Source organism: Haliotis rubra, unplaced genomic scaffold, assembly GCF_003918875.1.
Source record: "Haliotis rubra isolate DU_JTF1 unplaced genomic scaffold, ASM391887v1 Scf550, whole genome shotgun sequence".
Lineage (NCBI taxonomy): Eukaryota > Metazoa > Mollusca > Gastropoda > Lepetellida > Haliotidae > Haliotis > Haliotis rubra.
The window spans coordinates 635,064-662,769 of record NW_025767247.1 but is presented as its reverse complement, the minus strand read 5'-3'; the positions used below and the strand labels follow the sequence as shown (position 1 = coordinate 662,769).

At 40.8% G+C, this 27,706-nt stretch overlaps 1 protein-coding gene across 1 annotated transcript; it reads right to left on the bottom strand.

Annotated features, from left to right (window-relative positions):
• Nucleotides 1-1,010: 1,010 nt before the first annotated feature.
• LOC124253761 lies at nucleotides 1,011-27,706 on the bottom strand. Its single transcript, XM_046687586.1, has 5 exons — nucleotides 27,577-27,706; nucleotides 26,735-26,797; nucleotides 5,887-6,064; nucleotides 4,986-5,128; nucleotides 1,011-1,182 (listed from the first exon to the last, which is right to left on the bottom strand). The coding sequence occupies exons 1-5, from the start codon at nucleotides 27,704-27,706 to the stop codon at nucleotides 1,064-1,066; spliced, it is 633 nt and encodes a 210-aa protein (XP_046543542.1). The 3' UTR covers nucleotides 1,011-1,063.

Sequence of the window (27,706 nt, the reverse complement as noted above, 5' to 3'; positions counted from 1 at the left end):
CGTTTCATTTGGGGAAGAACTAACGCTAAAATGTAACACGACATTGGACTTCAATCACTACAGTTGTCAACATTGCAAACGCCGGCAATACATTTTAACGACGATTTGTTCGTGGTATCTCGCGAAAACATCACTCAGTTGTGTTTTGACTCCACGGGACTCACAAGGGGAGCAAGCGTGTTACATCCAGTGCAATACCTGCCACTTGATGACCCCTCCGTCCTTGTCGATCTTCCTACAGGGAAGAACAAAAACAACTACCATATGAATCAGATTTATTTGATGGGGTACGTACATGCTGGTGACAATGTTACAGAAGATGAACCTTTGTTGTGGATATTCTGTACTGTACAGTGGTGCTTCTTGCTTCTGTTGCACATTCCAACAGGATTTCCTAACCTAGACGCTCTGGATATCCACAGTTAATCCTGGACGTCCACAGTTAACCCTGGGGGTCTACAATTATTCCAAGGCATTCATAGTTAACTCTAGGCATCAGCATTTTATCATAGATCGCGTTTTGTTAAACTAACATTGACAACCTCAATAAACTAGTTGTATCATTTACCTATAAGGGGGATACAGTTGTATCATTTACCTATAAGGGGGATACAGTTGTATCATTTACCTACAAGGGGGATACAGTTGTATCAGTTACGTAGAAGGGGGATGCAGTTGTATCATTTACCTACAAGGGGGATACAGTTGTATCAATTACGTAGAAGGGGGATACAGTTGTATCATTTACCTATAAGGGGGATACAGTTGTATCATTTACCTATAAGGGGGATACAGTTGTATCATTTACCTATAAGGGGGATACAGTTGTATTATTTACCTATAAGGGGGATACAGTTGTATCAGTTACGTATAATTAGGATACAGTTGTATCAGTTACGTAGAAGGAGGATACAGTTGTATCATTTACCTATAAGGGGATACAGTTGTATCATATAAAGATGAAGTGGATACAACTGTGAACATAAAAATCAACACAGTAGCGTTAATGTGTCACATCAACCATCCCATGGGGTGGACGTGACATGGGGTGAAGACGGGACCCCTATCTTCGGTAGGGCTGGGGCCTCCCATCTGGCCACACGTTCCCTTGGGCCGTCCCACACGGGGCTTTCACCAGCCACGGCCAGTCACAGTTGTTCTTCTCGGGGTTAAACAGCAAATCTGTCAGAACAAAACATTGCATGCTTTGTAATAGGTATAAAAATAACCTTCGGGATTAAAAACAGAAATTGCTTAATATGAGGCACATCTAGGCAAGCGCTCTGCTCTGGGTAGTACTGTTTCCGCTGCAGGCATCAAAACGTGAATAGGCAAGTACTCGAACACCCGTGTACAAATGTGGACATCTGCCCTTGACCGACAGCGTCCGGAATAGAGAGGTCGAACTGTATGACTGTCTAACTGTATGCTGACTAAGCAAATCTGTCCAACTGTATGTGTGGGTAGAGCACAAAACGTTCTAACTGGGTACCAACCTAAATGTATTCTCTGAGAGAGTATGAGATAGTGTTGGGCATTAGTTGAAATCTCACAATTGATGATTGCTTCATTACCAACGAACAATCATCGAAAAACTTTGTTAGCGTCATTTTTCAGATTTTCCTATCCAGGTTGTTATTGCAGATATTTATAACATGATTGCAACTTGCTACTTTAAAGTGATGACTGATATATCATGAACATAAACTTCCTTGAGTCTTAGAGAAACCTTCAGTCATGGCTTTTCAGTTAGTGAAGTGAGTTTTCTTAGAATTAAACACGTTTTCAGGCCCTGACAACTTCTAAGATATGTAAAATTGTCAAGTTTTTCAAAGACTAAAACAGTAGTTCCAAAATCGTTTGTGTTCGATTATGAGAAATTGTGATCGATTGCTTGGTCGTTTGGTCACTGCGACCAATCTTCGATTATTTCAGTTAATCGGAACACCACTAGTATGAGATGGGACTGTATACACGTTGAGAATTGCTTTACTCATTTACTTGCAAACTTATGTATTATATGTTTTTTTCAACTATAATTCCAGCTTCAGATATATATCATTTCTTCGTTCCGCGATCCATCTAAAATCCTCCTCAAATATTGAAGGCTTACTGATGAAATCCATCGTTAAATGTGAAAAGCTGGCCTGATGTTTGCATGAATGACGAGTATTCAGGGGGACGTCCTTGTTTGTAGTTGGCTTGACTGAGACTTCCCCCTCACTGTGTACACAGGACGAGAGCCGTGTAGAAGGACGGTCTGCATGCCTCACCCAAGGGAAGGCTGTCTCTGTACGTTACCATAGAGCAGACTGTCTGTATACTTCACCCTTGGGCAAACTGTATATCTCACCCTAGGGCAGTCTGTCTCTGTACCTCACCCAAGGGCAGACTGTCTGAATATCTCACCCTAGGACAGACTGTCTGTATATCTCACCCTAGGACAGACTGTCTCTGTACCTCACCCAAGGGCAGATTGTCTGAATATGTCACCTAAAGACAGACTGTCTGTATATCTCATCCTAGGACAGATTGTCTGTATACCTCAAACTAGGAGAGGCTGTCTCTGTACCACACCCAAGGGCAGACTGTCTGAATATCTCACCTAAGGACAGACTGTCTGTATATCTCAGTCTTCGGCGGACTGTCTGTATACCTCATCTAAGGACAGACTGTCTGTATACCTCACCCTAGGACAGACTGTCTGTATACCTCACCTAAGGACAGACTGTCTGTATACCTTACCTTAAGGTCCACTAGCTTAATGTCCAACATTAGGACAGACTGTCTGTCTATCTCATCCATGGGCAAACTGTATATCTCACCCTAGGGCAGACTGTCTCTGTACCTCACCCAAGGGCAGACTGTCTGAATATCTCACCCTAGGAGAGACTGTCTGTATACCTCACTCTAGGACAGACTGTCTGTATACCTCACCCTAGGACAGACTGTCTGTATACCTCACCCAAGGACAGACTGTCTGTATACCTCACCCAAGGACAGACTGTCTGTATACCTCTACTCAGGGCACACTGTCTGAATGCCCCACATTAGGACAAACTGTCAGTAGATTTCACCCTAGGACAGACTGTCTGTATATCTCACCCTTGAGCAGATTCGGACAATAACTAACGAGGAACGGGGAATGAGAGACTATCTTTCCTGAGTTATATACTGAAGTGCAAAAGAAAAGTCGTATTTTTTAGATTATGGATTTGGTACCAATGATGTATTTTGATTAACTATTTGTCACTTGATGACTGAAAACAACATTTAAAAAACATGATTCCAAGACTAAATTATAAGTTTGTACAACACACCATGGTTCAAAAGTTTCACTGTTTTCGGACAAGGTACAGCTCAACCAAACGCAACATTGAAAGCAAACTGCACGTGCATCTCGTGTGCATACAGGGTATAAATTCCCAGCTTGACTACCGGTCCTTCAGTCGTCTCCTGACTACAGCAGCTATGCCGACGTTAACGAGGGATCAACGTCAACAGGCCATCGGACGTCTACACGCAGATCAACGTGCTACTGTCATCGCCAGTGAATTCAATTGTTCTGTAAGAACAATTGAACGTCTCCGACAGCGGTTCAATACCACCAACAGCACAGATGACCGTCCACGTAGTGGTCTTCCCCTGGTAACCATGCCGTAGCCAGGACCGTCAGATCGTCCGTCACCACCTGCAAGACCGGTTCAACAGGGCAACAGAGACAGCTCCAAACACCATTGGCACCCGCCAAAGAGCAATCAGTGACCGCACCGTTCGCCGGCACCTCCAAGCCAGCAACCTGTGCTGTAGACGTCCTGCCCTGGGTCCAGTGCTAAGGCAACGTCACCGCCGCGAACGTCTACACTGGTCACTACAGCGACAACGCTGGCATCAGAGACAGTTGAGAACTGTTATCTTCTCCGATGAAAGTCACTATTGCGTATCTGTGGGTGATGGGAGGACTAGGGTCTGGCGTCGCAGAGGAGAACGCTACAACGATGAGTGTGTGATGGAGAGAAACGCTTGGGGTGGTCAGAGCATTATGGTATGGGGTGGAATCGGACTTAACCAGAAAATCGGACCTGTAATCTTCCAGAATCTCGGTCCAGGAAGAGGGAATGGTGTGACAGCTGCCCGGTACAGCTGGCAATGTGATTGTGTTAAGTTCATTGCGCCTAACAGGCAGCTTGCCTGTATGCTCCCCAGGGAGTTAAAAAAGTATCGGAAAGTACGATAGTGTCCTCTGACCGGGGATAGTAATGTACGTAGCGCCGTGAGCAGGCAATGTGCCTGGATATGAGCGCCATATAAGCGGACTATTACTATTATTACTAATACATCGACCAAGTCCTGCGACCCCATGTTGTGACGTTTTTCGCACGTCACCGGCGTCACGTTTTCCAGCAGGACAATGCGCGTGCACATACCGCCAGACTCACTCATTTCTGAGGCAGCATAATGTGGAAACCATGCCTTAGCCAGCCCTGAGTCCAGACCTCAACACATTGGAGCATTTCTGGGATGAGATCCAAAGACGCATTAATGACATTAGCCCAAGGCCGCCAACTGATGACCAACTACGCACAGCGTTCCTGATCCATTCCACCAGTTACTATCACATCTATATACGACGTTTTTTAGCCGTTCAGTATGTAATAATCCGCTAGGAGCAGATATAAGCAAGAGCAAGTTATACCGTCGCCTTTCTCCGCTCTTTACTTACTGGCTGCGATCCGTGAAGTTCCGGGTTAGAATAGTGGCCTTCAGTAACCCATGCTTGTCGTAAGAGGCGACTAACGGGATCGGGGGGTCAGGCACGCTGACTTGGTTGACTCATGTCATCGGTTCCCAATTGCGCAGATCGATACTCATGCTGTTGATCACTGGACTGTCTGGTCCAGACTCGATTATTTACAGACCACCGCAATATAGCTGGAATATTGCTGAGTGCGGCGTAAAACTCACTCACTCACTCATTCACTTACTGGCTGCGCATCGTGTGTAGCCGTAGAAGTCGTCGTGTAGACACGTGAAGTAGTACTGGCACTTCCTGGCGTAGTCGGGGTAGTTGCCGTCCATGCCTGTACAGTTAGGGGCGGTGCCGCATGGAGGTTTAACTAGGTCCTTGCTAGTGAAGACAAAATAGACACGTTAATGCTACTGACTCGTCTCCCTCGTGTAATCAAATATCTGGTACTGATATTTCTAGGGGATGTATTTGTTTCACAGTAGAGGTTTTGGTTCTACACACGTGAACTATTGAACACTACCTATGTCCATACGATCGGCCACACCGTAACCATTCCTATTGTAATACACACAAACACATCGTAACACTTCCTGTCGTAATACACTCGGTGGCATCGTAACACTTCCTGTCGTAATACTCTCGGTGGCATCGTAACACTTCCTGTCGTAATACTCTCCGCCACATCGTAACACTTCCTGTCGTAATACACTCGGTGGCATCGTAACACTTCCTGTCGTAATGCATACGGACATACCGTAACACTTCCCATTGTCCTAAAATCTGCCCCACCGTAACACTTCCTATCGTCATACACACAGCCACATCGTAACACTTCTTATCGTAATACACACGGTCACATTGTAACACTTCCTATAGTAATACCCACGGCCACATCATAACACTTCCTATTGTCATACAATCTACCAAACCTTAACATTTCTATTGCCATACACTCGGCCACACTTACTCATGCGCTCCAGAATGTACCAGTCATCACACACCACACACCAACACTCGCGATTCATCATACACTCACACTCTCTACAACAATTACCAGAAATCTTACGGTAAGCCACTCGCCAAGACTTTCTGGTCATCAGCCAATCAGACTCTCTGCACTAACTAGTCAGACTTACTAGTCACACCACATCTGCTTCTCGTTAGCGACAAGATTGTTCGGACACGGCAGGTACTCGGTAGTCTCGTTGACGCAGCGGTAGAAGGTGGTGCAGTCACTGATGTACATGCCGTCCTCGAGATCCTCACACCAGTCCTTGTACACAGACTTCTTTACAGTCCGGCGTCCATTCACTGCTGAAATACAGCACCAGTAAACACAGATTTGTAGTCACAATACTGCACCAGTAAACACAGACTTGTAGTCACAATACAGCAACAGTAAACACTGACGTAGTCAAAATACAGCACAAATAAACACAGACTTGTAGTCACAATAGAGACCCAGTAAACACAGATTTGTAGTCACAATACAGCAACAGTAAACACAGACGTGTAGTCATAATACAGCACCAGTAAACACAGATTTGTAGTCACAATACAGCACCAGTAAACACTGACATGTAGTCACAATACAGCACCAGTAAACACAGACTTGTACTCACAATACAGCACCAGTAAACACAGATTTGTAGTCACAATACAGCACCAGTAAACACAGACTTGTAGTCACAATACAGCACCAGTAAACACTAACGTAGTCACAATACAGCACAAATAAACACAGACTTGTAGTCACAATAGAGACCCAGTAAACACAGGCATGTAGTCACAAGACAGCAACAGTAAACACAGACTTGTAGTCACAATACAGCACCAGTAAACACAGACTTGTAGTCACAATACAGCACAAGTAAACACTGACTTGTACTCACAATACAGCACCAGTAAACACAAATTTGTAGTCACAATACAGCACCAATAAACACAGACTTGTAGTCACAATACAGCAACAGTAAACACTGACTTGTAGTCACAATATTGCACCAGTAAACACTGACTTGTAATCACAATACAGCACCAGTAAACACTGACTTGTACTCACAATACTGCACCAGTAAACACTGACTTGTAGTCACAATATTGCACCAGTAAACACTGACTTGTAATCACAATACAGCACCAGTAAACACAGACTTGTAGTCACAATACAGCACAAGTAAACACTGACTTGTACTCACAATACAGCACCAGTAAACACAAATTTGTAGTCACAATACAGCACCAATAAACACAGACTTGTAGTCACAATACAGCAACAGTAAACACTGACTTGTAGTCACAATATTGCACCAGTAAACACTGACTTGTAATCACAATACAGCACCAGTAAACACTGACTTGTACTCACAATACAGCACCAGTAAAAACTGACACTGTACTCACAATACAGCACCAGTAAACACTGACTTGTACTCACAATACAGCACCAGTAAACACTGACTTGTAGTCACAATACAGCACCAGTAAACACTGACATGTACTCACAATACAGTACCACAATACAGACCCAGTAAACACTGACTTGCAGTCACAATACAGCACCAGTAAACACTGACATGTACTCACAATACAGCAACAGTAAACACTGACTTGTAGTCACAATACAGACCCAGTAAACACAGATTTGCAGTCACAATACTGCACCAGTAAACACTGACATGTAGTCATAATACAGCAACATTAAACACAGATTTGTAGTCACAATACAGCACCAGTAAACACTGACATGTAGTCACAATACAGCACCAGTAAACACTGACTTGTAGTCACAATACAGCAACAGCAAACACTGACATGTAGTCATAATACAGCAACATTAAACACAGATTTGTAGTCACAATACTGCACCAGTAAACACTGACATGTAATCACAATACTGCACCAGTAAACACAGATTTGTAGTCACAATACTGTACCAGTAAACACTCACATGTAGTGACAATACTGCACGAGTAAACACAGATTTGTAGTCACAATACTGTACCAGTAAACACTCACATGTAGTCACAATACAACAACAGTAAACACTGACTTGTAGTCACAATACAGCACCAGTAAACACTGACTTGTAGTCACAATACTGCACCAGTAAACTCTGACATGTAGTCACAATACAGCACCAGTAAACACTCACTTGAAGTCACAATACAGCAACAGTAAACACTGACATGAAGTCACAATACAGCACTATTAAACACAGACTTCTAGTCACAATACAACAACAGTAAACACTGACATGTAGTCACAATACTGCACCAGTAAATACTGACTTGTACTCACAATACAGCACCAGTAAACACTGACTTGTAGTCACAATACAGCAACAGTAAACACTGACTTGTAGTCACAATACTGCACCAGTAAAGACTGACATGTAGTCACAATACTGCACCAGTAAACACAGATTTGTAGTCACAATACTGTACCAGTAAACACTGACATGTAGTCACAATACAGCAACAGTAAACACTGACTTGTAGTCACAATACTAAACACTGACTTGTAGTCACAGTAAAACACTGACGACTTGTAGTCACAATACAGCACCAGTAAACTCTGACATGTAGTCACAATACAGCACCAGTAAACACAGACTTGAAGTCACAATACAGCACCAGTAAACACTGACATGAAGTCACAATACAGCACATAAACTGCAAAAGCACAGACTTCCAGTCACAATGCTGACCATTAAACAGTCACACTGATACAGCACAATACAGCAAGTAAAGATCCTGACATGTAGTCACTGACCAGTGTAGTCACAATACTGCACCAGTAAACACTGACACTAGTAAACACTTGTAGTCACAATACAGCACCATTAAACACTGACTTGTAGTCACAATACAGCACCAGTAAACACTGACATGTAATCACAATACTGCAACATTAAACCAGTAAGTCACAGATTGCACCAGTAGTCACAATACTGCACCAGTAAAGACTGACATATAGTCACAATACTGCACCAGTAAACACAGATTTGTAGTCACAATACTGTACCAGTAAACACACTGACATGTAGTCACAATACAGCAACAGTAAACACTGACTTACAAGTCACAGTAATACAGCACCAGTAAACACTGACTTGTAGTCACAATACTGCACCAGTAAACTCTGACATGTAGTCACAATACAGCACCAGTAAACACTCACTTGACGTCACAATACAGCAACAGTAAACGCTGACATGAAGTCACAATGCAGCACTATTAAACACAGACTTGTAGTCACAATACAGCACCAGTAAACACTGACATGTAGTCACAATACTGCACCAGTAAATACTGACTTGTACTCACAATACAGCACCAGTAAACACTGACTTGTAGTTACAATACAGCACCAGTAAACACTGACTTGTAGTCACAATACTGCACCAGTAAAGACTGACATGTAGTCACAATACTGCACCAGTAAACACAGATTTGTAGTCACAATACTGTACCAGTAAACACTGACATGTAGTCACAATACAGCAACAGTAAACACTGACTTGTAGTCACAATACAGCACCAGTAAACACTGACTTGTAGTCACAATACTGCACCAGTAAACTCTGACAAGTAGTCACAATTCAGCACCAGTAAACACTGACTTGAACTCACAAAACAGCACCAGTAAACACTGACATGAAGTCACAAAACAGCACTATTAAACACAGACTTCTAGTCACAATACTGCACCAGTAAACTCTGACATGTAGTCACAATACAGCACCGGTAAACACTGACTTGAAGTCACAATACAGAAACAGTAAACACTGACATGAAGTCACAATGCAGCACTATTAAACACAGACTTCTAGTCACAATACAGCAACAGTAAACACTGACATGTAGTCACAATACTGCACCAGTAAATACTGACTTGTAGTCACAATACAGCACCAGTAAACACTGACTTGTAGTCACAATACAGCACCAGTAAACACTGACTTGTAGTCACAATACTGCACCAGTAAGCACAGACTTCTAGTCACAATACTGCACCATTAAACTCTGACATGTAGTCACAATACTGCACCATTAAATACAGATTTGTAGACACAATACTGCACCAGTAAAGACTGACATGTAGTCACAATACTGCACCAGTAAACACAGATTTGTAGTCACAATACTGTACCAGTAAACACTCACATGTACTCACAATACAGCACTAGTAAACACTGACTTGTAGTCACAATACAGCAACAGCAAACACTGACATGTAGTCACAATACAGCAACATTAAACACAGATTTGTAGTCACAATACTGCACAAGTAAACACTGACAAGTAGTCATAATACAGCAACATTAAACACAGATTTGTAGTTACAATACAGACCCAGTAAACACTGACATGTAGTCACAATACAGCAACATTAAACACAGATTTGTAGTCACAATACTGCACCAGTAAACACTGACTTGTAGTCATAATACAGCAACATTAAACACAGATTTGTAGTCACAATACTGCACCAGTAAACACTGACATGTAATCACAATACTGCACCAGTAAACACAGATTTGTAGTCACAATACTGTACCAGTAAACACTCACATGTAGTGACAATACTGCACCAGTAAACACAGATTTGTAGTCACAATACTGTACCAGTAAACACTCACATGTAGTCACAATACAACAACAGTAAACACTGACTTGTAGTCACAATACAGCACCAGTAAACACTGACTTGTAGTCACAATACTGCACCAGTAAACTCTGACATGTAGTCACAATACAGCACCAGTAAACACTCACTTGAAGTCACAATACAGTAAGAGTAAACACTGACATGAAGTTACAATACAGCACTATTAGACACAGACTTCTAGTCACAATACAGCACCAGTAAACACTGACATGTAGTCACAATACTGCACCAGTAAATACTGACTTGTACTCACAATACAGCACCAGTAAACACTGACTTGTAGTCACAATACAGCACCAGTAAACACTGACTTGTAGTCACAATACTGCAGCAGTAAAGACTGACATGTAGTCACAATACTGCACCGGTAAACACAGATTTGTAGTCACAATACTGTACCAGTAAACACTGACATGTAGTCACAATACAGCAACAGTAAATACTGACTTGTAGTCACAATACAGCACCAGTAAACACTGACTTGTAGTCACAATACTGCACCATTAAACTCTGACATGTAGTCACAATACAGCACCAGTAAACACTGACTTGAAGTCACAATACAGAAACAGTAAACACTGACATGAAGTCACAATACAGCACTATCAAACACAGACTTCTAGTCACAATACTGCACCAGTAAACTCTGACATGTAGTCACAATACAGCACCAGTAAACACTGACTTGAAGTCACAATACAGAAACAGTAAACACTGACATGAAGTCACAATGCAGCACTATTAAACACAGACTTCTAGTCACAATACAGCACCAGTAAACACTGACTTGTAGTCACAATACAGCACCAGTAAACACTGACTTGTAGTCACAATACTGCACCAGTAAGCACAGACTTCTAGTCACAATACTGCACCATTAAACTCTGACATGTAGTCACAATACTGCACCATTAAATACAGATTTGTAGACACAATACTGCACCAGTAAAGACTGACATGTAGTCACAATACTGCACCAGTAAACACAGATTTGTAGTCACAATACTGTACCAGTAAACACTCACATGTACTCACAATACAGCACTAGTAAACACTGACTTGTAGTCACAATACAGCACCAGTAAACACTGACTTGTAGTCACAATACTACACCAGTAAACACTGACTTGGAGTCACAATACTGCACCAGTAAGCACAGACTTCTAGTCACAATACAGCACCATTAAACTTTGACATGTAGTCACAATACTGCACCATTAAATACAAATTTGTAGTCACAATACTGCACCGGTAAAGACTGACATGTAGTCACAATACAGCACCAGTAAACACTGACTTGAAGTCACAATACAGCACCAGTAAACACTGACACGAAGTCACAATACAGCACTATTAAACACAGACTTCTAGTCACAATACAGCAACAGTAAACACTGACATGTAGTCACAATACTGCACCAGTAAACACAGAGATGTAGTCACAATATTGCACCAATAAACACTGACTTGTAGTCACAATACACCACCAGTAAACACTGCCTTGTGGTCACAATACAGCACCAGTAAACACTGACATGAAGTCACAATACATCACTATTAAACACAGACTTGTAGTCACAATACTGCACCAGTAAACACAGACTTGTAGTCATAATACAGCAACAGTAAACACAGACTTGTAGTCACAATACTGCACCAGTATATACAGATATGTAGTCACAATACAGCACCTGTGAATACTGACATGCAGTCACAATACAGCACCATTAAACACTAATTGTAGTCATAATAGAGCAACAGTAAACACAGACTTGTAGTGACAATACAGCACCAGTAAACACTGACTTGTAGTCACAATACTGCACCAGTAAACACTGACTTGTAGTCACAATACAGCACTAGTAAACAAAGACTTCTAGTCACAATACAGCACCATTAAACACAGACATGTAGTCACAATACTGCACCATTAAATACAGATTTATAGTCACAATACTGCACCAGTAAAGACTGACATGTAGTCACAATACTGCACCAGTAAACACAGGTTTGTAGTCACAATACTGTACCAGTAAACACTCACATGTAGTCACAATACTGCACCAGTAAACACAGACTTGTAGTCACAATACAGACCCAGTAAACACTGACTTGTAGTCACAATACTGCACCAGTAAACACAGACATGTAGTCACAATACAGCACCGGTAAACACTGACTTGAAGTCACAATACAGCTCCAGTAAACTCTGACATGATGTCACAATACAGCACTATTAAACACAGACTTCTAGTCACAATACAGCAACAGTAAACACTGACTTGTAGTCACAAAACAGCACAAGTAAACACTGACTTCTAGTCACAATACAGCACCATTAAACTCTGACATGTATTCACAATACTGCACAGTTAAATACAGATTTGTAGTCACAATACTGCACCAGTAAAGACTGACATGTAGTCACAATACTGCACCAGTAAACACAGATTTGTAGTCACAATACTGTACCAGTAAACACTCACATGTACTCACAATACTGCACCAGTAAACACTGACTTGTAGTCACAATACAGCACCAGTAAACACTGACTTGTAGTCACAATACAGCACCAGTAAACACTGACTTGTACTCACAATACTGCACCAGTAAGCACAGACTTCTAGTCACAATACAGCACCATTAAACTCTGACATGTAGTCACAATACTGCACCTTTAAATACAGATTTGTAGTCACAATACTGCACCAGTAAAGACTGACATGTAGTCACAATACTGCAACAGTAAACACAGATTTGTAGTCACAATTCTGTACCAGTAAACACTGAAATGTAGTCACAATACTGCACCAGTAAACACAGACTTGTAGTCACAATACAGACCCAGTAAACACTGACTTGTAGTCACAATACTGCACCAGTAAACTCTGATATGTAGTCACAATACAGCACCAGTAAACACTGACTTGTAGTCACAATACAGCACCAGTAAACACAAGAAGTGACACTGAAGTCACAATACATCACTATGTAAACTGCACCAGACTTAGTAGTCACAATAAACACTGACTTGTACCAGTAAACACAGACTTGTAGTCATATAGTCACAATACTGCAACAGTAAACACAGACTTAGTAGTCACAATACTGCACCAGTATATACAGATATGTAGTCACAATTACTGCACCTGTGAATACTGACATGCAGTCACAATACAATACACACCATTAAACACTAATTGTATTCATAATAGAGCAAGTCAGTAAACACAGACTTGTAGTGACAATACAGCACCAGTAAACACTGACTTGTAGTCACAATACTGCACCAGTAAACACTGACTTGTAGTCACAATACAGCACCAGTAAACACAAGACTTCTAGTCACAATACAGCACCAGTAAACACTGACATTAGTCACAATACAGTAGTCACAATACTGCACCAGTAAACACTGACATGTAGTCACAATACAGCACCAGTAAACACTGCCTTGTAGTCACAATACTGCACCAGTAAACACTGACTTGTAGTCACAATACCGCACCAGTAAACACTGACTTGTAGTCACAATACAAACACAGTACCAGTAAACAAAGACTTCTAGTCGCAATACAAACACAACAGTAAACACAGACATGTAGTCACAATACTGCACCATAAAATACAGATTTGTAGTCACAATACTGCACCAGTAAACACTGACTGACATGTAGTCACAATACTGCACCAGTAAACACAGATTTAGTAGTCACATTACTGTACCAGTAAACACTCACATGTAGTCACAATACTGCACCAGTAAACATGTAGTCACAATACTGCTTGTAGTCACAATACAGACCTCAGTAAACACTGACTTGTAGTCACAATACTGCACCAGTAAACACTTGTAGTCACAATACAGCAGTCACAATACAGCTCCAGTAAACACTGACTTGAAGTCACAATACAGCACCAGTAAACACTGACATGAAGTCACAATACAGCACTATTAAACACAGACTTCTAGTCACAATACAGCAACAGTAAACACTGACTTGTAGTCACAAAACAGCACAAGTAAACACTGACTTGTAGTCACAATACAGCACCAGTAAACACTGACTTGTAGTCACAATACTGCACCAGTAAGCACAGACTTCTAGTCACAATACAGCACCATTAAACTCTGACATGTATTCACAATACTGCACCATTAAATACAGATTTGTAGTCACAATACTGCACCAGTAAAGACTGACATGTAGTCACAATACTGCACCAGTAAACACAGATTTGTAGTCACAATACTGTACCAGTAAACACTCACATGTACTCACAATACAGCACCAGTAAACACTGACTTGTAGTCACAATACAGCACCAGTAAACACTGACTTGTAGTCACAATACTGCACCAGTAAACACTGACTTGTAGTCACAATACTGCACCAGTAAGCACAGACTTCTAGTCACAATACAGCACCATTAAACTCTGACATGTAGTCACAATACTGCACCATTAAATACAGATTTGTAGTCACAATACTGCACCAGTAAAGACTGACATGTAGTCACAATACTGCAACAGTAAACACAGATTTGTAGTCACAATTCTGTACCAGTAAACACTGACATGTAGTCACAATACTGCACCAGTAAACACAGACTTGTAGTCACAATACAGACCCAGTAAACACTGACTTGTAGTCACAATACTGCACCAGGAAACTCTGATATGTATTCACAATACAGCACCAGTAAACACTGACTTGAAGTCACAATACAGCACCAGTAAACACTGACAAGAAGTCACGATACAGCACTATTAAACACAGACTTGTAGTCACAATACTGTACCAGTAAACACAGATATGTAGTCACAATACTGCACCAATAAACACTGACTTGTAGTCACAATACAGCACCAGTAAACACTGCCTTGTAGTCACAATACAGCACCAGTAAACACTGACATGTAGTGACAATACTGCACCAGTAAACACAGATATGTAGTCACAATACTGCACCAATAAACACAGACTTGTAGTCACAATACAGCACCAGTAAACACTTCCTTGTAGTCACAATACAGCACCAGTAAACACTGACATGAAGTCACAATACATCACTATTAAACACAGACTTGTAGTCACAATACTGTACCAGTAAACACAGACTTGTAGTCATAATACAGCAACAGTAAACACAGACTTGTAGTCACAATACTGCACCAGTATATACAGATATGTAGTCACAATACTGCACCTGTGAATGCTGACATGCAGTCACAATACAGCACCATTAAACACTAATTGTATTCATAATAGAGCAACAGTAAACACAGACTTGTAGTGACAATACAGCACCAGTAAACACTCACTTGTAGTCACAATACTGCACCAGTAAACACTGACATGTAGTCACAATACAGCACCAGTAAACACTGCCTTGTAGTCACAATACTGCACAAGTAAACACTGACTTGAAGTCACAATACTGCACCAGTAAGCACTGACATGTAGTCACAATACTGCACCAGTAAAGACTGACATGTAGTCACAATACAGAAACAGTAAACACAGACATGTAGTCACAATACTGCACCAGTAAACACTGACATGTAGTCACAATATAGAAACAGTAAACACAGTCTTCTAGTCACAATACAGCACCAGTAAACTCTGACATGTAGTCACAATACTGCACCAGTAAACACTGACATGTAGTCACAATACTGCACCAGTAAACACAGACCTGTAGTCACAATACAGCACTAGGAAACTCTGACATGTAGTCACAATACAGCACAAGCAAACACTGACTTGTAGTCACAATACTGCACCAGTAAACACTCACATGTACTCACAACACAGCAACAGTAAACACTGACATGTAGTCACAATACAAAAACAGTAAACACAGACATGTAGTCACAATACTGCACCAGTAAACTCTGACATGTAGTCACAATACTGCACCAGTAAACTCTGACATGTAGTCACAATACAGAAACAGTAAACACAGACTTCTAGTCACAATATGGCACCAGTAAACTCTGACATGTAGTCACAATACTGCACCAGTAAACACATACTTGTAGTCACAATACTACACCAGTAAACACTGACATGTACACAATGAAGTCACACATGAAGTCACAATGCATCAGTTATCACTGACTTGTACTCACAATACAGAAACAGTAAACACATACTTGTAGTCATAATACAGCAACAGTAAACACAGACTTGTAGTCACAATACTGCACCAGTATATACAGATATGTAGTCACAATACTGCACCTGTGAATACTGACATGCAGTCACAATACAGCACCATTAAACACTAATTGTAGTCATAATATTGCAACAGTAAACACATACTTGTAGTCACAATACTGCACCAGTAAACACTGACTTGAAGTCAAAATACTGCACCAGTAAACACAGACATGTAGTCACAATACAGCACCAGTAAACACTGCCTTGTAGTCACAATACTGCACAAGTAAACACTGACTTGAAGTCACAATACAGCACCAGTATATACAGATATGTAGTCACAATACTGCACCTGTGAATACTGACATGCAGTCACAATACAGCACTATTAAACACAGACTTCTAGTCACAATACAGCAACAGTAAACACTGACTTGTAGTCACAAAACAGCACAAGTAAACACTGACTTGTAGTCACAATACAGCACCAGTAAACACTGACTTGTAGTCACAATACTGCACCAGTAAGCACAGACTTCTAGTCACAATACAGCACCATTAAACTCTGACATGTATTCACAATACTGCACCATTAAATACAGATTTGTAGTCACAATACTGCACCAGTAAAGACTGACATGTAGTCACAATACTGCACCAGTAAACACAGATTTGTAGTCACAATACTGTACCAGTAAACACTCACATGTACTCACAATACAGCACCAGTAAACACTGACTTGTAGTCACAATACAGCACCAGTAAACACTGACTTGTAGTCACAATACTGCACCAGTAAACACTGACTTGTAGTCACAATACTGCACCAGTAAGCACAGACTTCTAGTCACAATACAGCACCATTAAACTCTGACATGTAGTCACAATACTGCACCATTAAATACAGATTTGTAGTCACAATACTGCACCAGTAAAGACTGACATGTAGTCACAATACTGCAACAGTAAACACAGATTTGTAGTCACAATTCTGCACCAGTAAACACTGACATGTAGTCACAATACTGCACCAGTAAACACAGACTTGTAGTCACAATACAGACCCAGTAAACACTGACTTGTAGTCACAATACTGCACCAGGAAACTCTGATATGTATTCACAATACAGCACCAGTAAACACTGACTTGAAGTCACAATACAGCACCAGTAAACACTGACAAGAATTCACAATACAGCACTATTAAACACAGACTTGTAGTCACAATACTGTACCAGTAAACACAGATATGTAGTCACAATACTGCACCAATAACCACCAGGCTTGTAGTCACAATACAGCACCAGTAAACACTGCCTTGTAGTCACAATACAGCACCAGTAAACACTGATGTAGTCACAATACTGCACAATAAACACAGACTTGTAGTCACAATACAGCACTAGTAAACACTTCCTTGTAGTCACAATACAGCACTTGACATGTAAGTCACAATACATCACTATTAAACACAGACTTGTAGTCACAATACTGTACCAGTAAACACAGACTTGTAGTCATAATACAGCAACAGTAAACACAGACTTGTAGTCACAATACTGCACCAGTATATACAGATATGTAGTCACAATACTGCACCTGTGAATACTGACATGCAGTCACAATACAGCACCATTAAACACTAATTGTATTCATAATAGAGCAACAGTAAACACAGACTTGTAGTGACAATACAGCACCAGTAAACACTGACTTGTAGTCACAATACTGCACCAGTAAACACTGACATGTAGTCACAATACAGCACCAGTAAACACTGCCTTGTAGTCACAATACTGCACAAGTAAACACTGACTTGAAGTCACAATACTGCACCAGTAAGCACTGACATGTAGTCACAATACTGCACCAGTAAAGACTGACATGTAGTCACAATACAGAAACAGTAAACACGGACATGTAGTCACAATACTGCACCAGTAAACACTGACATGTAGTCACAATATAGAAACAGTAAACACAGTCTTCTAGTCACAATACAGCACCAGTAAACTCTGACATGTAGTCACAATACTGCACCAGTAAACACTGACATGTAGTCACAATACTGCACCAGTAAACACAGACCTGTAGTCACAATACAGCACTAGGAAACTCTGACATGTAGTCACAATACAGCACAAGCAAACACTGACTTGTAGTCACAATACTGCACCAGTAAACACTCACATGTACTCACAACACAGCAACAGTAAACACTGACATGTAGTCACAATACAAAAACAGTAAACACAGACATGTAGTCACAATACAGCAACAGTAAACTCTGACATGTAGTCACAATACTGCACCAGTAAACTCTGACATGTAGTCACAATACAGAAACAGTAAACACAGACTTCTAGTCACAATATGGCACCAGTAAACTCTGACATGTAGTCACAATACTGCACCAGTAAACACATACTTGTAGTCACAATACAGCACCAGTAAACACTGACATGTAGTCACAATACTACACCAGTAAACACTGACATGAAGTCACAATACTGCATCAGTTATCACTGACTTGTACTCACAATACAGAAACAGTAAACACATACTTGTAGTCATAATACAGCAACAGTAAACACAGACTTGTAGTCACAATACTGCACCAGTATATACAGATATGTAGTCACAATACTGCACCTGTGAATACTGACATGCAGTCACAATACAGCACCATTAAACACTAATTGTAGTCATAATACTGCAACAGTAAACACAGACTTGTAGTCACAATACTGCACCAGTAAACACTGACTTGAAGTCAAAATACTGCACCAGTAAACACAGACATGTAGTCACAATACAGCACCAGTAAACACTGCCTTGTAGTCACAATACTGCACAAGTAAACACTGACTTGAAGTCACAATACAGCACCAGTAAGCACTGACATGTAGTCACAATACAGCACCAGTAAACACAGACTTGTAGTCATAATACAGCAACAGTAAACACAGACTTGTAGTCACAATACTGCACCAGTATCTACAGATATGTAGTCACAATACTGCACCTGTGAATACTGACATGCAGTCACAATACAGCACCATTAAACACTAATTGTAGTCATAATAGAGCAACAGTAAACACAGACTTGTAGTGACAATACAGTACCAGTAAACACTGACTTGTAGTCACAATACTGCACCAGTAAACACTGACTTGTAGTCACAATACAGCACCAGTAAACACAGACTTCTAGTCACAATACAGCACCAGTAAACACAGACATGTAGTCACAATACTGCACCATTAAATACAGATTTGTAGTCACAATACTGCACCAGTAAAGACTGACAAGTAGTCACAATACTGCACCAGTAAACACAGATTTGTAGTCACAATACTGTACCAGTAAACACTCACATGTAGTCACAATACTGCACCAGTAAACACATACTTGTAGTCACAATACAGCACCAGTAAACACTGACATGTAGTCACAATACTACACCAGTAAACACTGACATGAAGTCACAATACTGCATCAGTTATCACTGACTTGTACTCACAATACAGAAACAGTGAACACATACTTGTAGTCATAATACAGCAACAGTAAACACAGACTTGTAGTCACAATACTGCACCAGTATATACAGATATGTAGTCACAATACTGCACCTGTGAATACTGACATGCAGTCACAATACAGCACCATTAAACACTAATTGTAGTCATAATACTGCAACAGTAAACACATACTTGTAGTCACAATAATGCACCAGTAAACACTGACTTGAAGTCAAAATACTGTACCAGTAAACACAGACATGTAGTCACAATACAGCACCAGTAAACACTGCCTTGTAGTCACAATACTGCACAAGTAAACACTGACTTGAAGTCACAATACAGCACCAGTAAGCACTGACATGTAGTCACAATACAGCACCAGTAAACACAGACTTGTAGTCATAATACAGCAACAGTAAACACTGACTTGTAGTCACAATACTGCACCAGTATATACAGATATGTAGTCACAATACTGCACCTGTGAATACTGACATGCAGTCACAATACAGCACCATTAAACACTAATTGTAGTCATAATAGAGCAACAGTAAACACAGACTTGTAGTGACAATACAGCACCAGTAAACACTGACTTGTAGTCACAATACTGCACCAGTAAACACTGACTTGTAGTCACAATACAGCACCAGTAAACACAGACTTCTAGTCACAATACAGCACCAGTAAACACAGACATGTAGTCACAATACTGCACCATTAAATACAGATTTGTAGTCACAATACTGCACCAGTAAAGACTGACAAGTAGTCACAATACTGCACCAGTAAACACAGATTTGTAGTCACAATACTGTACCAGTAAACACTCACATGTAGTCACAATACTGCACCAGTAAACACAGACTTGTATGCACAATACAGACCCAGTAAACACTGACTTGTAGTCACAATACAGACCCAGTAAACACAGACATGTAGTCACAATACAGCACCAGTAAACACTGACTTGAAGTCACAATACAGCACTATTAAACACAGACTTCTAGTCACAATACAGCAACAGTAAACACTGACTTGTAGTCACAAAACAGCACAAGTAAACACTGACTTGTAGTCACAATACAGCACCAGTAAACACTGACTTGTAGTCACAATACTGCACCAGTAAGCACAGACTTCTAGTCACAATACAGCACCATTAAACTCTGACATGTATTCACAATACTGCACCATTAAATACAGATTTGTAGTCACAATACTGCACCAGTAAAGACTGACATGTAATCACAATACTGCACCAGTAAACACAGATTTGTAGTCACAATACTGTACCAGTAAACACTCACATGTACTCACAATACAGCACCAGTAAACACTGACTTGTAGTCACAATACAGCACCAGTAAACACTGACTTGTAGTCACAATACCGCACCAGTAAACACTGACTTGTAGTCACAATACAGCACCAGTAAGCACAGACTTCTAGTCACAATACAGCACCATTAAACTCTGACATGTAGTCACAATACTGCACCATTAAATACAGATCTGTAGTCACAATACTGCACCAGTAAAGACTGACATGTAGTCACAATACTGCACCAGTAAACACAGATTTGTTGTCACAATTCTGTACAAGTAAACACTGACATGTAGTCACAATACTGCACCAGTAAACACAGACTTGTAGTCACAGACTTGACTAGTCACAATACAGCACCAGTAAACACAGACTTGTAGTCACAATACTGCACCAGTAAACTCTGATATGTAGTCACAATACAGCACCAGTAAACACTGACTTGAAGTCACAATACAGCACCAGTAAACACTGACAAGAAGTCACAATACAGCACTATTAAACACAGACTTCTAGTTACACTACAGCAAAAGTAAACACTGACATGTAGTCACAATACTGCACCAGTAAACAAAGATATGTAGTCACAATACTGCACCAATAAACACTGACTTGTAGTCACAATACAGCACCAGTAAACACTGCCTTGTAGTCACAATACAGCACCAGTAAACACTGACATGAAGTAACAATATATCACTATTAAACACAGACTTGTAGTCACAATACTGCACCAGTAAACACAGACTTGTAGTCATAATACAGCAACAGTAAACACAGACTTGTAGTCACAATACTGCACCAGTATATACAGATATGTAGTCACAATACTGCACCTGTGAATACTGACATGCAGTCACAATACAGCACCATTAAACACTAACCGTAGTCATAATAGAGCAACAGTAAACACAGACTTGTAGTGACAATACAGCACCAGTATACACAGAAATGTAGTCACAATACTGCACCAGTAAACACTGACATGTAGTCACAATACTGCACCAGTAAACACTGACTTGTAGTCACAATACTGCACCAGTAAACACTGACTTGAAGTCACAATACTGCACCAGTAAACACTGACATGTAGTCACAATACAGCACCAGTAAACACTGCCTTGTAGTCACAATACTGCACAAGTAAACACTGACTTGATGTCACAATACAGCACCAGTAAGCACTGACATGTAGTCACAATACAGAAACAGTAAACACTGACATGTAGTCACAATACAGAAACAGTAAACACAGACATGTAGTCACAATACTGCACAGTAAACACTGACATGTAGTCACAATACTGCACCAGTAAACACTGACATGTAGTCACAATACAGAAACAGTAAACACAGACATGTAGTCACAATGCTGCACCAGTAAACACTGACATGTAGTCACAATATAGAAACAGTAAACACAGACTTCTAGTCACAATACAGCACCAGTAAACTCTGACATGTAGTCACAATAGAGCAACAGTAAACACAGACCTGTAGTCACAATACAGCACCATTAAACTCTGACATGTAGTCACAATACTGCACCAGTAAACACTGACATGTAGTCACAATACTGCACCAGTAAACACAGACCTGTAGTCACAATAAAGGACCAGTAAACTCTGACATGTAGTCACAATACAGCACAAGCAAACACTGACTTGTAGTCACAATACAGCAACAGTAAACACTCACATGTACTCACAATACAGCAACAGTAAACACTGACATGTAGTCACAATACAAAAACAGTAAACACAGACATGTAGTCACAATACTGCAACAGTAAACTCTGACATGTTGTCACAATACAGCACCAGTATATACAGATATGTAGTCACAATACTGCACCTGTGAATACTGACATGCAGTCACAATTCAGCACCATTAAACACTAATTCTAGTCATAATACTGCAACAGTAAACACAGACTTGTAGTCACAATACTGCACCAGTAAACACTGACTTGAAGTCAAAATACTGCACCAGTAAACACATACATGTAGTCACAATACAGCACCAGTAAACACTGCCTTGTAGTCACAATACTGCACCAGTAAACACTGACTTGAAGTCACAATACAGCACCAGTAAACACTGACATGTAGTCACAATACAGCACCAGTAAAGACTGACATGTAGTCACAATACAGAAACAGTAAACACAGACATGTAGTCACAATACAGAAACAGTAAACAGACATGTAGTCACAATACTGCACCAGTAAACACTGACATGTAGTCACAATACTGCACCAGTAAACACTGACATGTAGTCACAATACAGAAACAGTAAACACTGACATGTAGTCACAATACTGCACCAGTAAACACTGACATGCAGTCACAATACAGCACCAGTAAACACTGACATGTAGTCACAATACAGAAACAGTAAACACAGACTTCTAGTCACAATACTGCACCAGTAAACACTGACATGTAGTCACAATACAGCACCAGTAAACACTGACATGTAGTCACAATACAGAAACAGTAAACACAGACATGTAGTCACAATACTGCACCAGTAAACACTGACATGCAGTCACAATACAGCACCAGTAAACACTGACATGTAGTCACAATACAGAAACAGTAAACACAGACATGTAGTCACAATACTGCACCAGTAAACACTGACATGTAGTCACAATACAGAAACAGTAAACACAGACTTGTAGTCACAATACTGCACCAGTAAACTCTGACATGTAGTCATAATACTGCACCAGTAAACACAGACCTGTAGTCACAATACAAAAACAGTAAAACAGACATGTAGTCACAATACTGCACCAGTTAACACTGACATGTAGTCACAATACTGCACCAGTAAACACTGACATGTAGTCACAATACAGAAACAGTAAACACAGACTTCTAGTCACAATACTGCACCAGTAAACTCTGACATGTAGTCACAATACTGCACCAGTAAACACATACTTGTAGTCACAATACTCCACCAGTAAACACTGACATGTAGTCACAATACTGCACCAGTAAACACTGAAATGAAGTCGCAATACTGCATCAATAAACACTGACTTGTACTCACAATACAGCAATAGTAAACACATACTTGTAGTCACAATACAGCACCAATAAACACTGACATGTAGTCACAATACTGCACCAGTAAACACTGACATGTAGTCACAATACAGAAACAGTAAACACAGACATGTAGTCACAATGCTGCACCAGTAAACACTGACATGTAGTCACAATATAGAAACAGTAAACACAGACTTCTAGTCACAATACAGCACCAGTAAACTCTGACATGTAGTCACAATAGAGCAACAGTAAACACAGACCTGTAGTCACAATACAGCACCATTAAACTCTGACATGTAGTCACAATACTGCACCAGTAAACACTGACATGTAGTCACAATACTGCACCAGTAAACACAGACCTGTAGTCACAATAAAGGACCAGTAAACTCTGACATGTAGTCACAATACAGCACAAGCAAACACTGACTTGTAGTCACAATACAGCAACAGTAAACACTCACATGTACTCACAATACAGCAACAGTAAACACTGACATGTAGTCACAATACAAAAACAGTAAACACAGACATGTAGTCACAATACTGCAACAGTAAACTCTGACATGTTGTCACAATACAGCACCAGTAAACTCTGACATGTAGTCACAATACTGCACCAGTAAACACATACTTGTAGTCACAATACTCCACCAGTAAACACTGACATGTAGTCACAATACTGCACCAGTAAACACTGACATGAAGTCACAATACTGCATCAATTATCACTGACTTGTACTCACAATACAGCAACAGTAAACACATACTTGTAGTCATAATACAGCAACAGTAAACACAGACTTGTAGTCACAATACTGCACCAGTATATACAGATATGTAGTCACAATACTGCACCTGTGAATACTGACATGCAGTCACAATTCAGCACCATTAAACACTAATTCTAGTCATAATACTGCAACAGTAAACACAGACTTGTAGTCACAATACTGCACCAGTAAACACTGACTTGAAGTCAAAATACTGCACCAGTAAACACATACATGTAGTCACAATACAGCACCAGTAAACACTGCCTTGTAGTCACAATACTGCACCAGTAAACACTGACTTGAAGTCACAATACAGCACCAGTAAACACTGACATGTAGTCACAATACAGCACCAGTAAAGACTGACATGTAGTCACAATACAGAAACAGTAAACACAGACATGTAGTCACAATACAGAAACAGTAAACAGACATGTAGTCACAATACTGCACCAGTAAACACTGACATGTAGTCACAATACTGCACCAGTAAACACTGACATGTAGTCACAATACAGAAACAGTAAACACTGACATGTAGTCACAATACTGCACCAGTAAACACTGACATGCAGTCACAATACAGCACCAGTAAACACTGACATGTAGTCACAATACAGAAACAGTAAACACAGACATGTAGTCACAATACTGCACCAGTAAACACTGACATGCAGTCACAATACAGCACCAGTAAACACTGACATGTAGTCACAATACAGAAACAGTAAACACAGACATGTAGTCACAATACTGCACCAGTAAACACTGACATGCAGTCACAATACAGCACCAGTAAACACTGACATGTAGTCACAATACAGAAACAGTAAACACAGACATGTAGTCACAATACTGCACCAGTAAACACTGACATGTAGTCACAATACAGAAACAGTAAACACAGACTTCTAGTCACAATACTGCACCAGTAAACTCTGACATGTAGTCATAATACTGCACCAGTAAACACAGACCTGTAGTCACAATACAAAAACAGTAAAAACAGACATGCAGTCACAATACTGCACCAGTTAACACTGACATGTAGTCACAATACTGCACCAGTAAACACTGACATGTAGTCACAATACAGAAACAGTAAACACAGACTTCTAGTCACAATACTGCACCATTAAACTCTGACATGTAGTCACAATACTGCACCAGTAAACACATACTTGTAGTCACAATACTCCAGCAGTAAACACTGACATGTAGTCACAATACTGCACCAGTAAACACTGAAATGAAGTCGCAATACTGCATCAATAAACACTGACTTGTACTCACAATACAGCAATAGTAAACACATACTTGTAGTCACAATACAGCACCAATAAACACAGACTTGTAGTCACAATACAGCGCCAATAAACACCGACAGCGCCAACATTGCCAGCAGTGCGCCAACCAACACCACTACTATCAGGTCTGCCTTCTTACCTAGCGCCAACATTGCCAGCAGAGCGCCAACCAACACCACTACTATCAGGTCTGCCTTCTTACCTAGCGCCAACATTGCCAGCAGTGAGTTAGCCAACAACACTACTATCAGGTCTGCCTACTTACCTAGCGCCAACATTGCCAGCAGTGCGCCAACCAACACCACTACTATCAGGTCTGCCTACTTACCTAGCGCCAACATTGCCAGCAGTGAGCTAGCCAACAACACTACTATCAGGTCTGCCTACTTACCTAGCGCCAACATTGCCAGCAGTGCGCCAACCAACACCACTACTATCAGGTCTGCCTACTTACCTAGCGCCAACATTGCCAGCAGTGAGCTAGCCAACAACACTACTATCAGGTCTGCCTACTTACCTAGCGCCAATATTGCCAGCAGTGCGCCAACCAACACCACTACTATCAGGTCTGCCTACTTACCTAGCGCCAACATTGCCAGCAGAGCGCCAACAAACACCACTACTATCATGTCTACCTACTTACCTAGCGCCAACATTGCCAGCAGAGCGCCAACCAACATCACTACTATCATGTCTACCTACTTACCTAGCGCCAACATTGCCAGCAGAGCGCCAACCAACATCAGTACTATCAGGTCTGCCTACTTACCTAGCGCCAACATTGCCAGCAGAGCGCCAACCAACACCACTACTATCATGTCTACCTACTTACCTAGCGCCAACATTGCCAGCAGAGCGCCAACCAACACCACTACTATCATGTCTACCTACTTACCTAGCGCCAACATTGCCAGCAGAGCGCCAACCAACATCACTACTATCCTGTTCATGCTGATGTATTTTCCAGGTTCAAATCTTCACGTCCTTCCGCCAGTTCTGTCTGAGGTCTGTGATCCAGGCCGGGGAATCGGTGGAACACTGACGAATCTTTCACTAATCCCTTACACTGCATGAGTCGTTTTCTGTTTGCATTGAGTATCTGCTTCGCCAT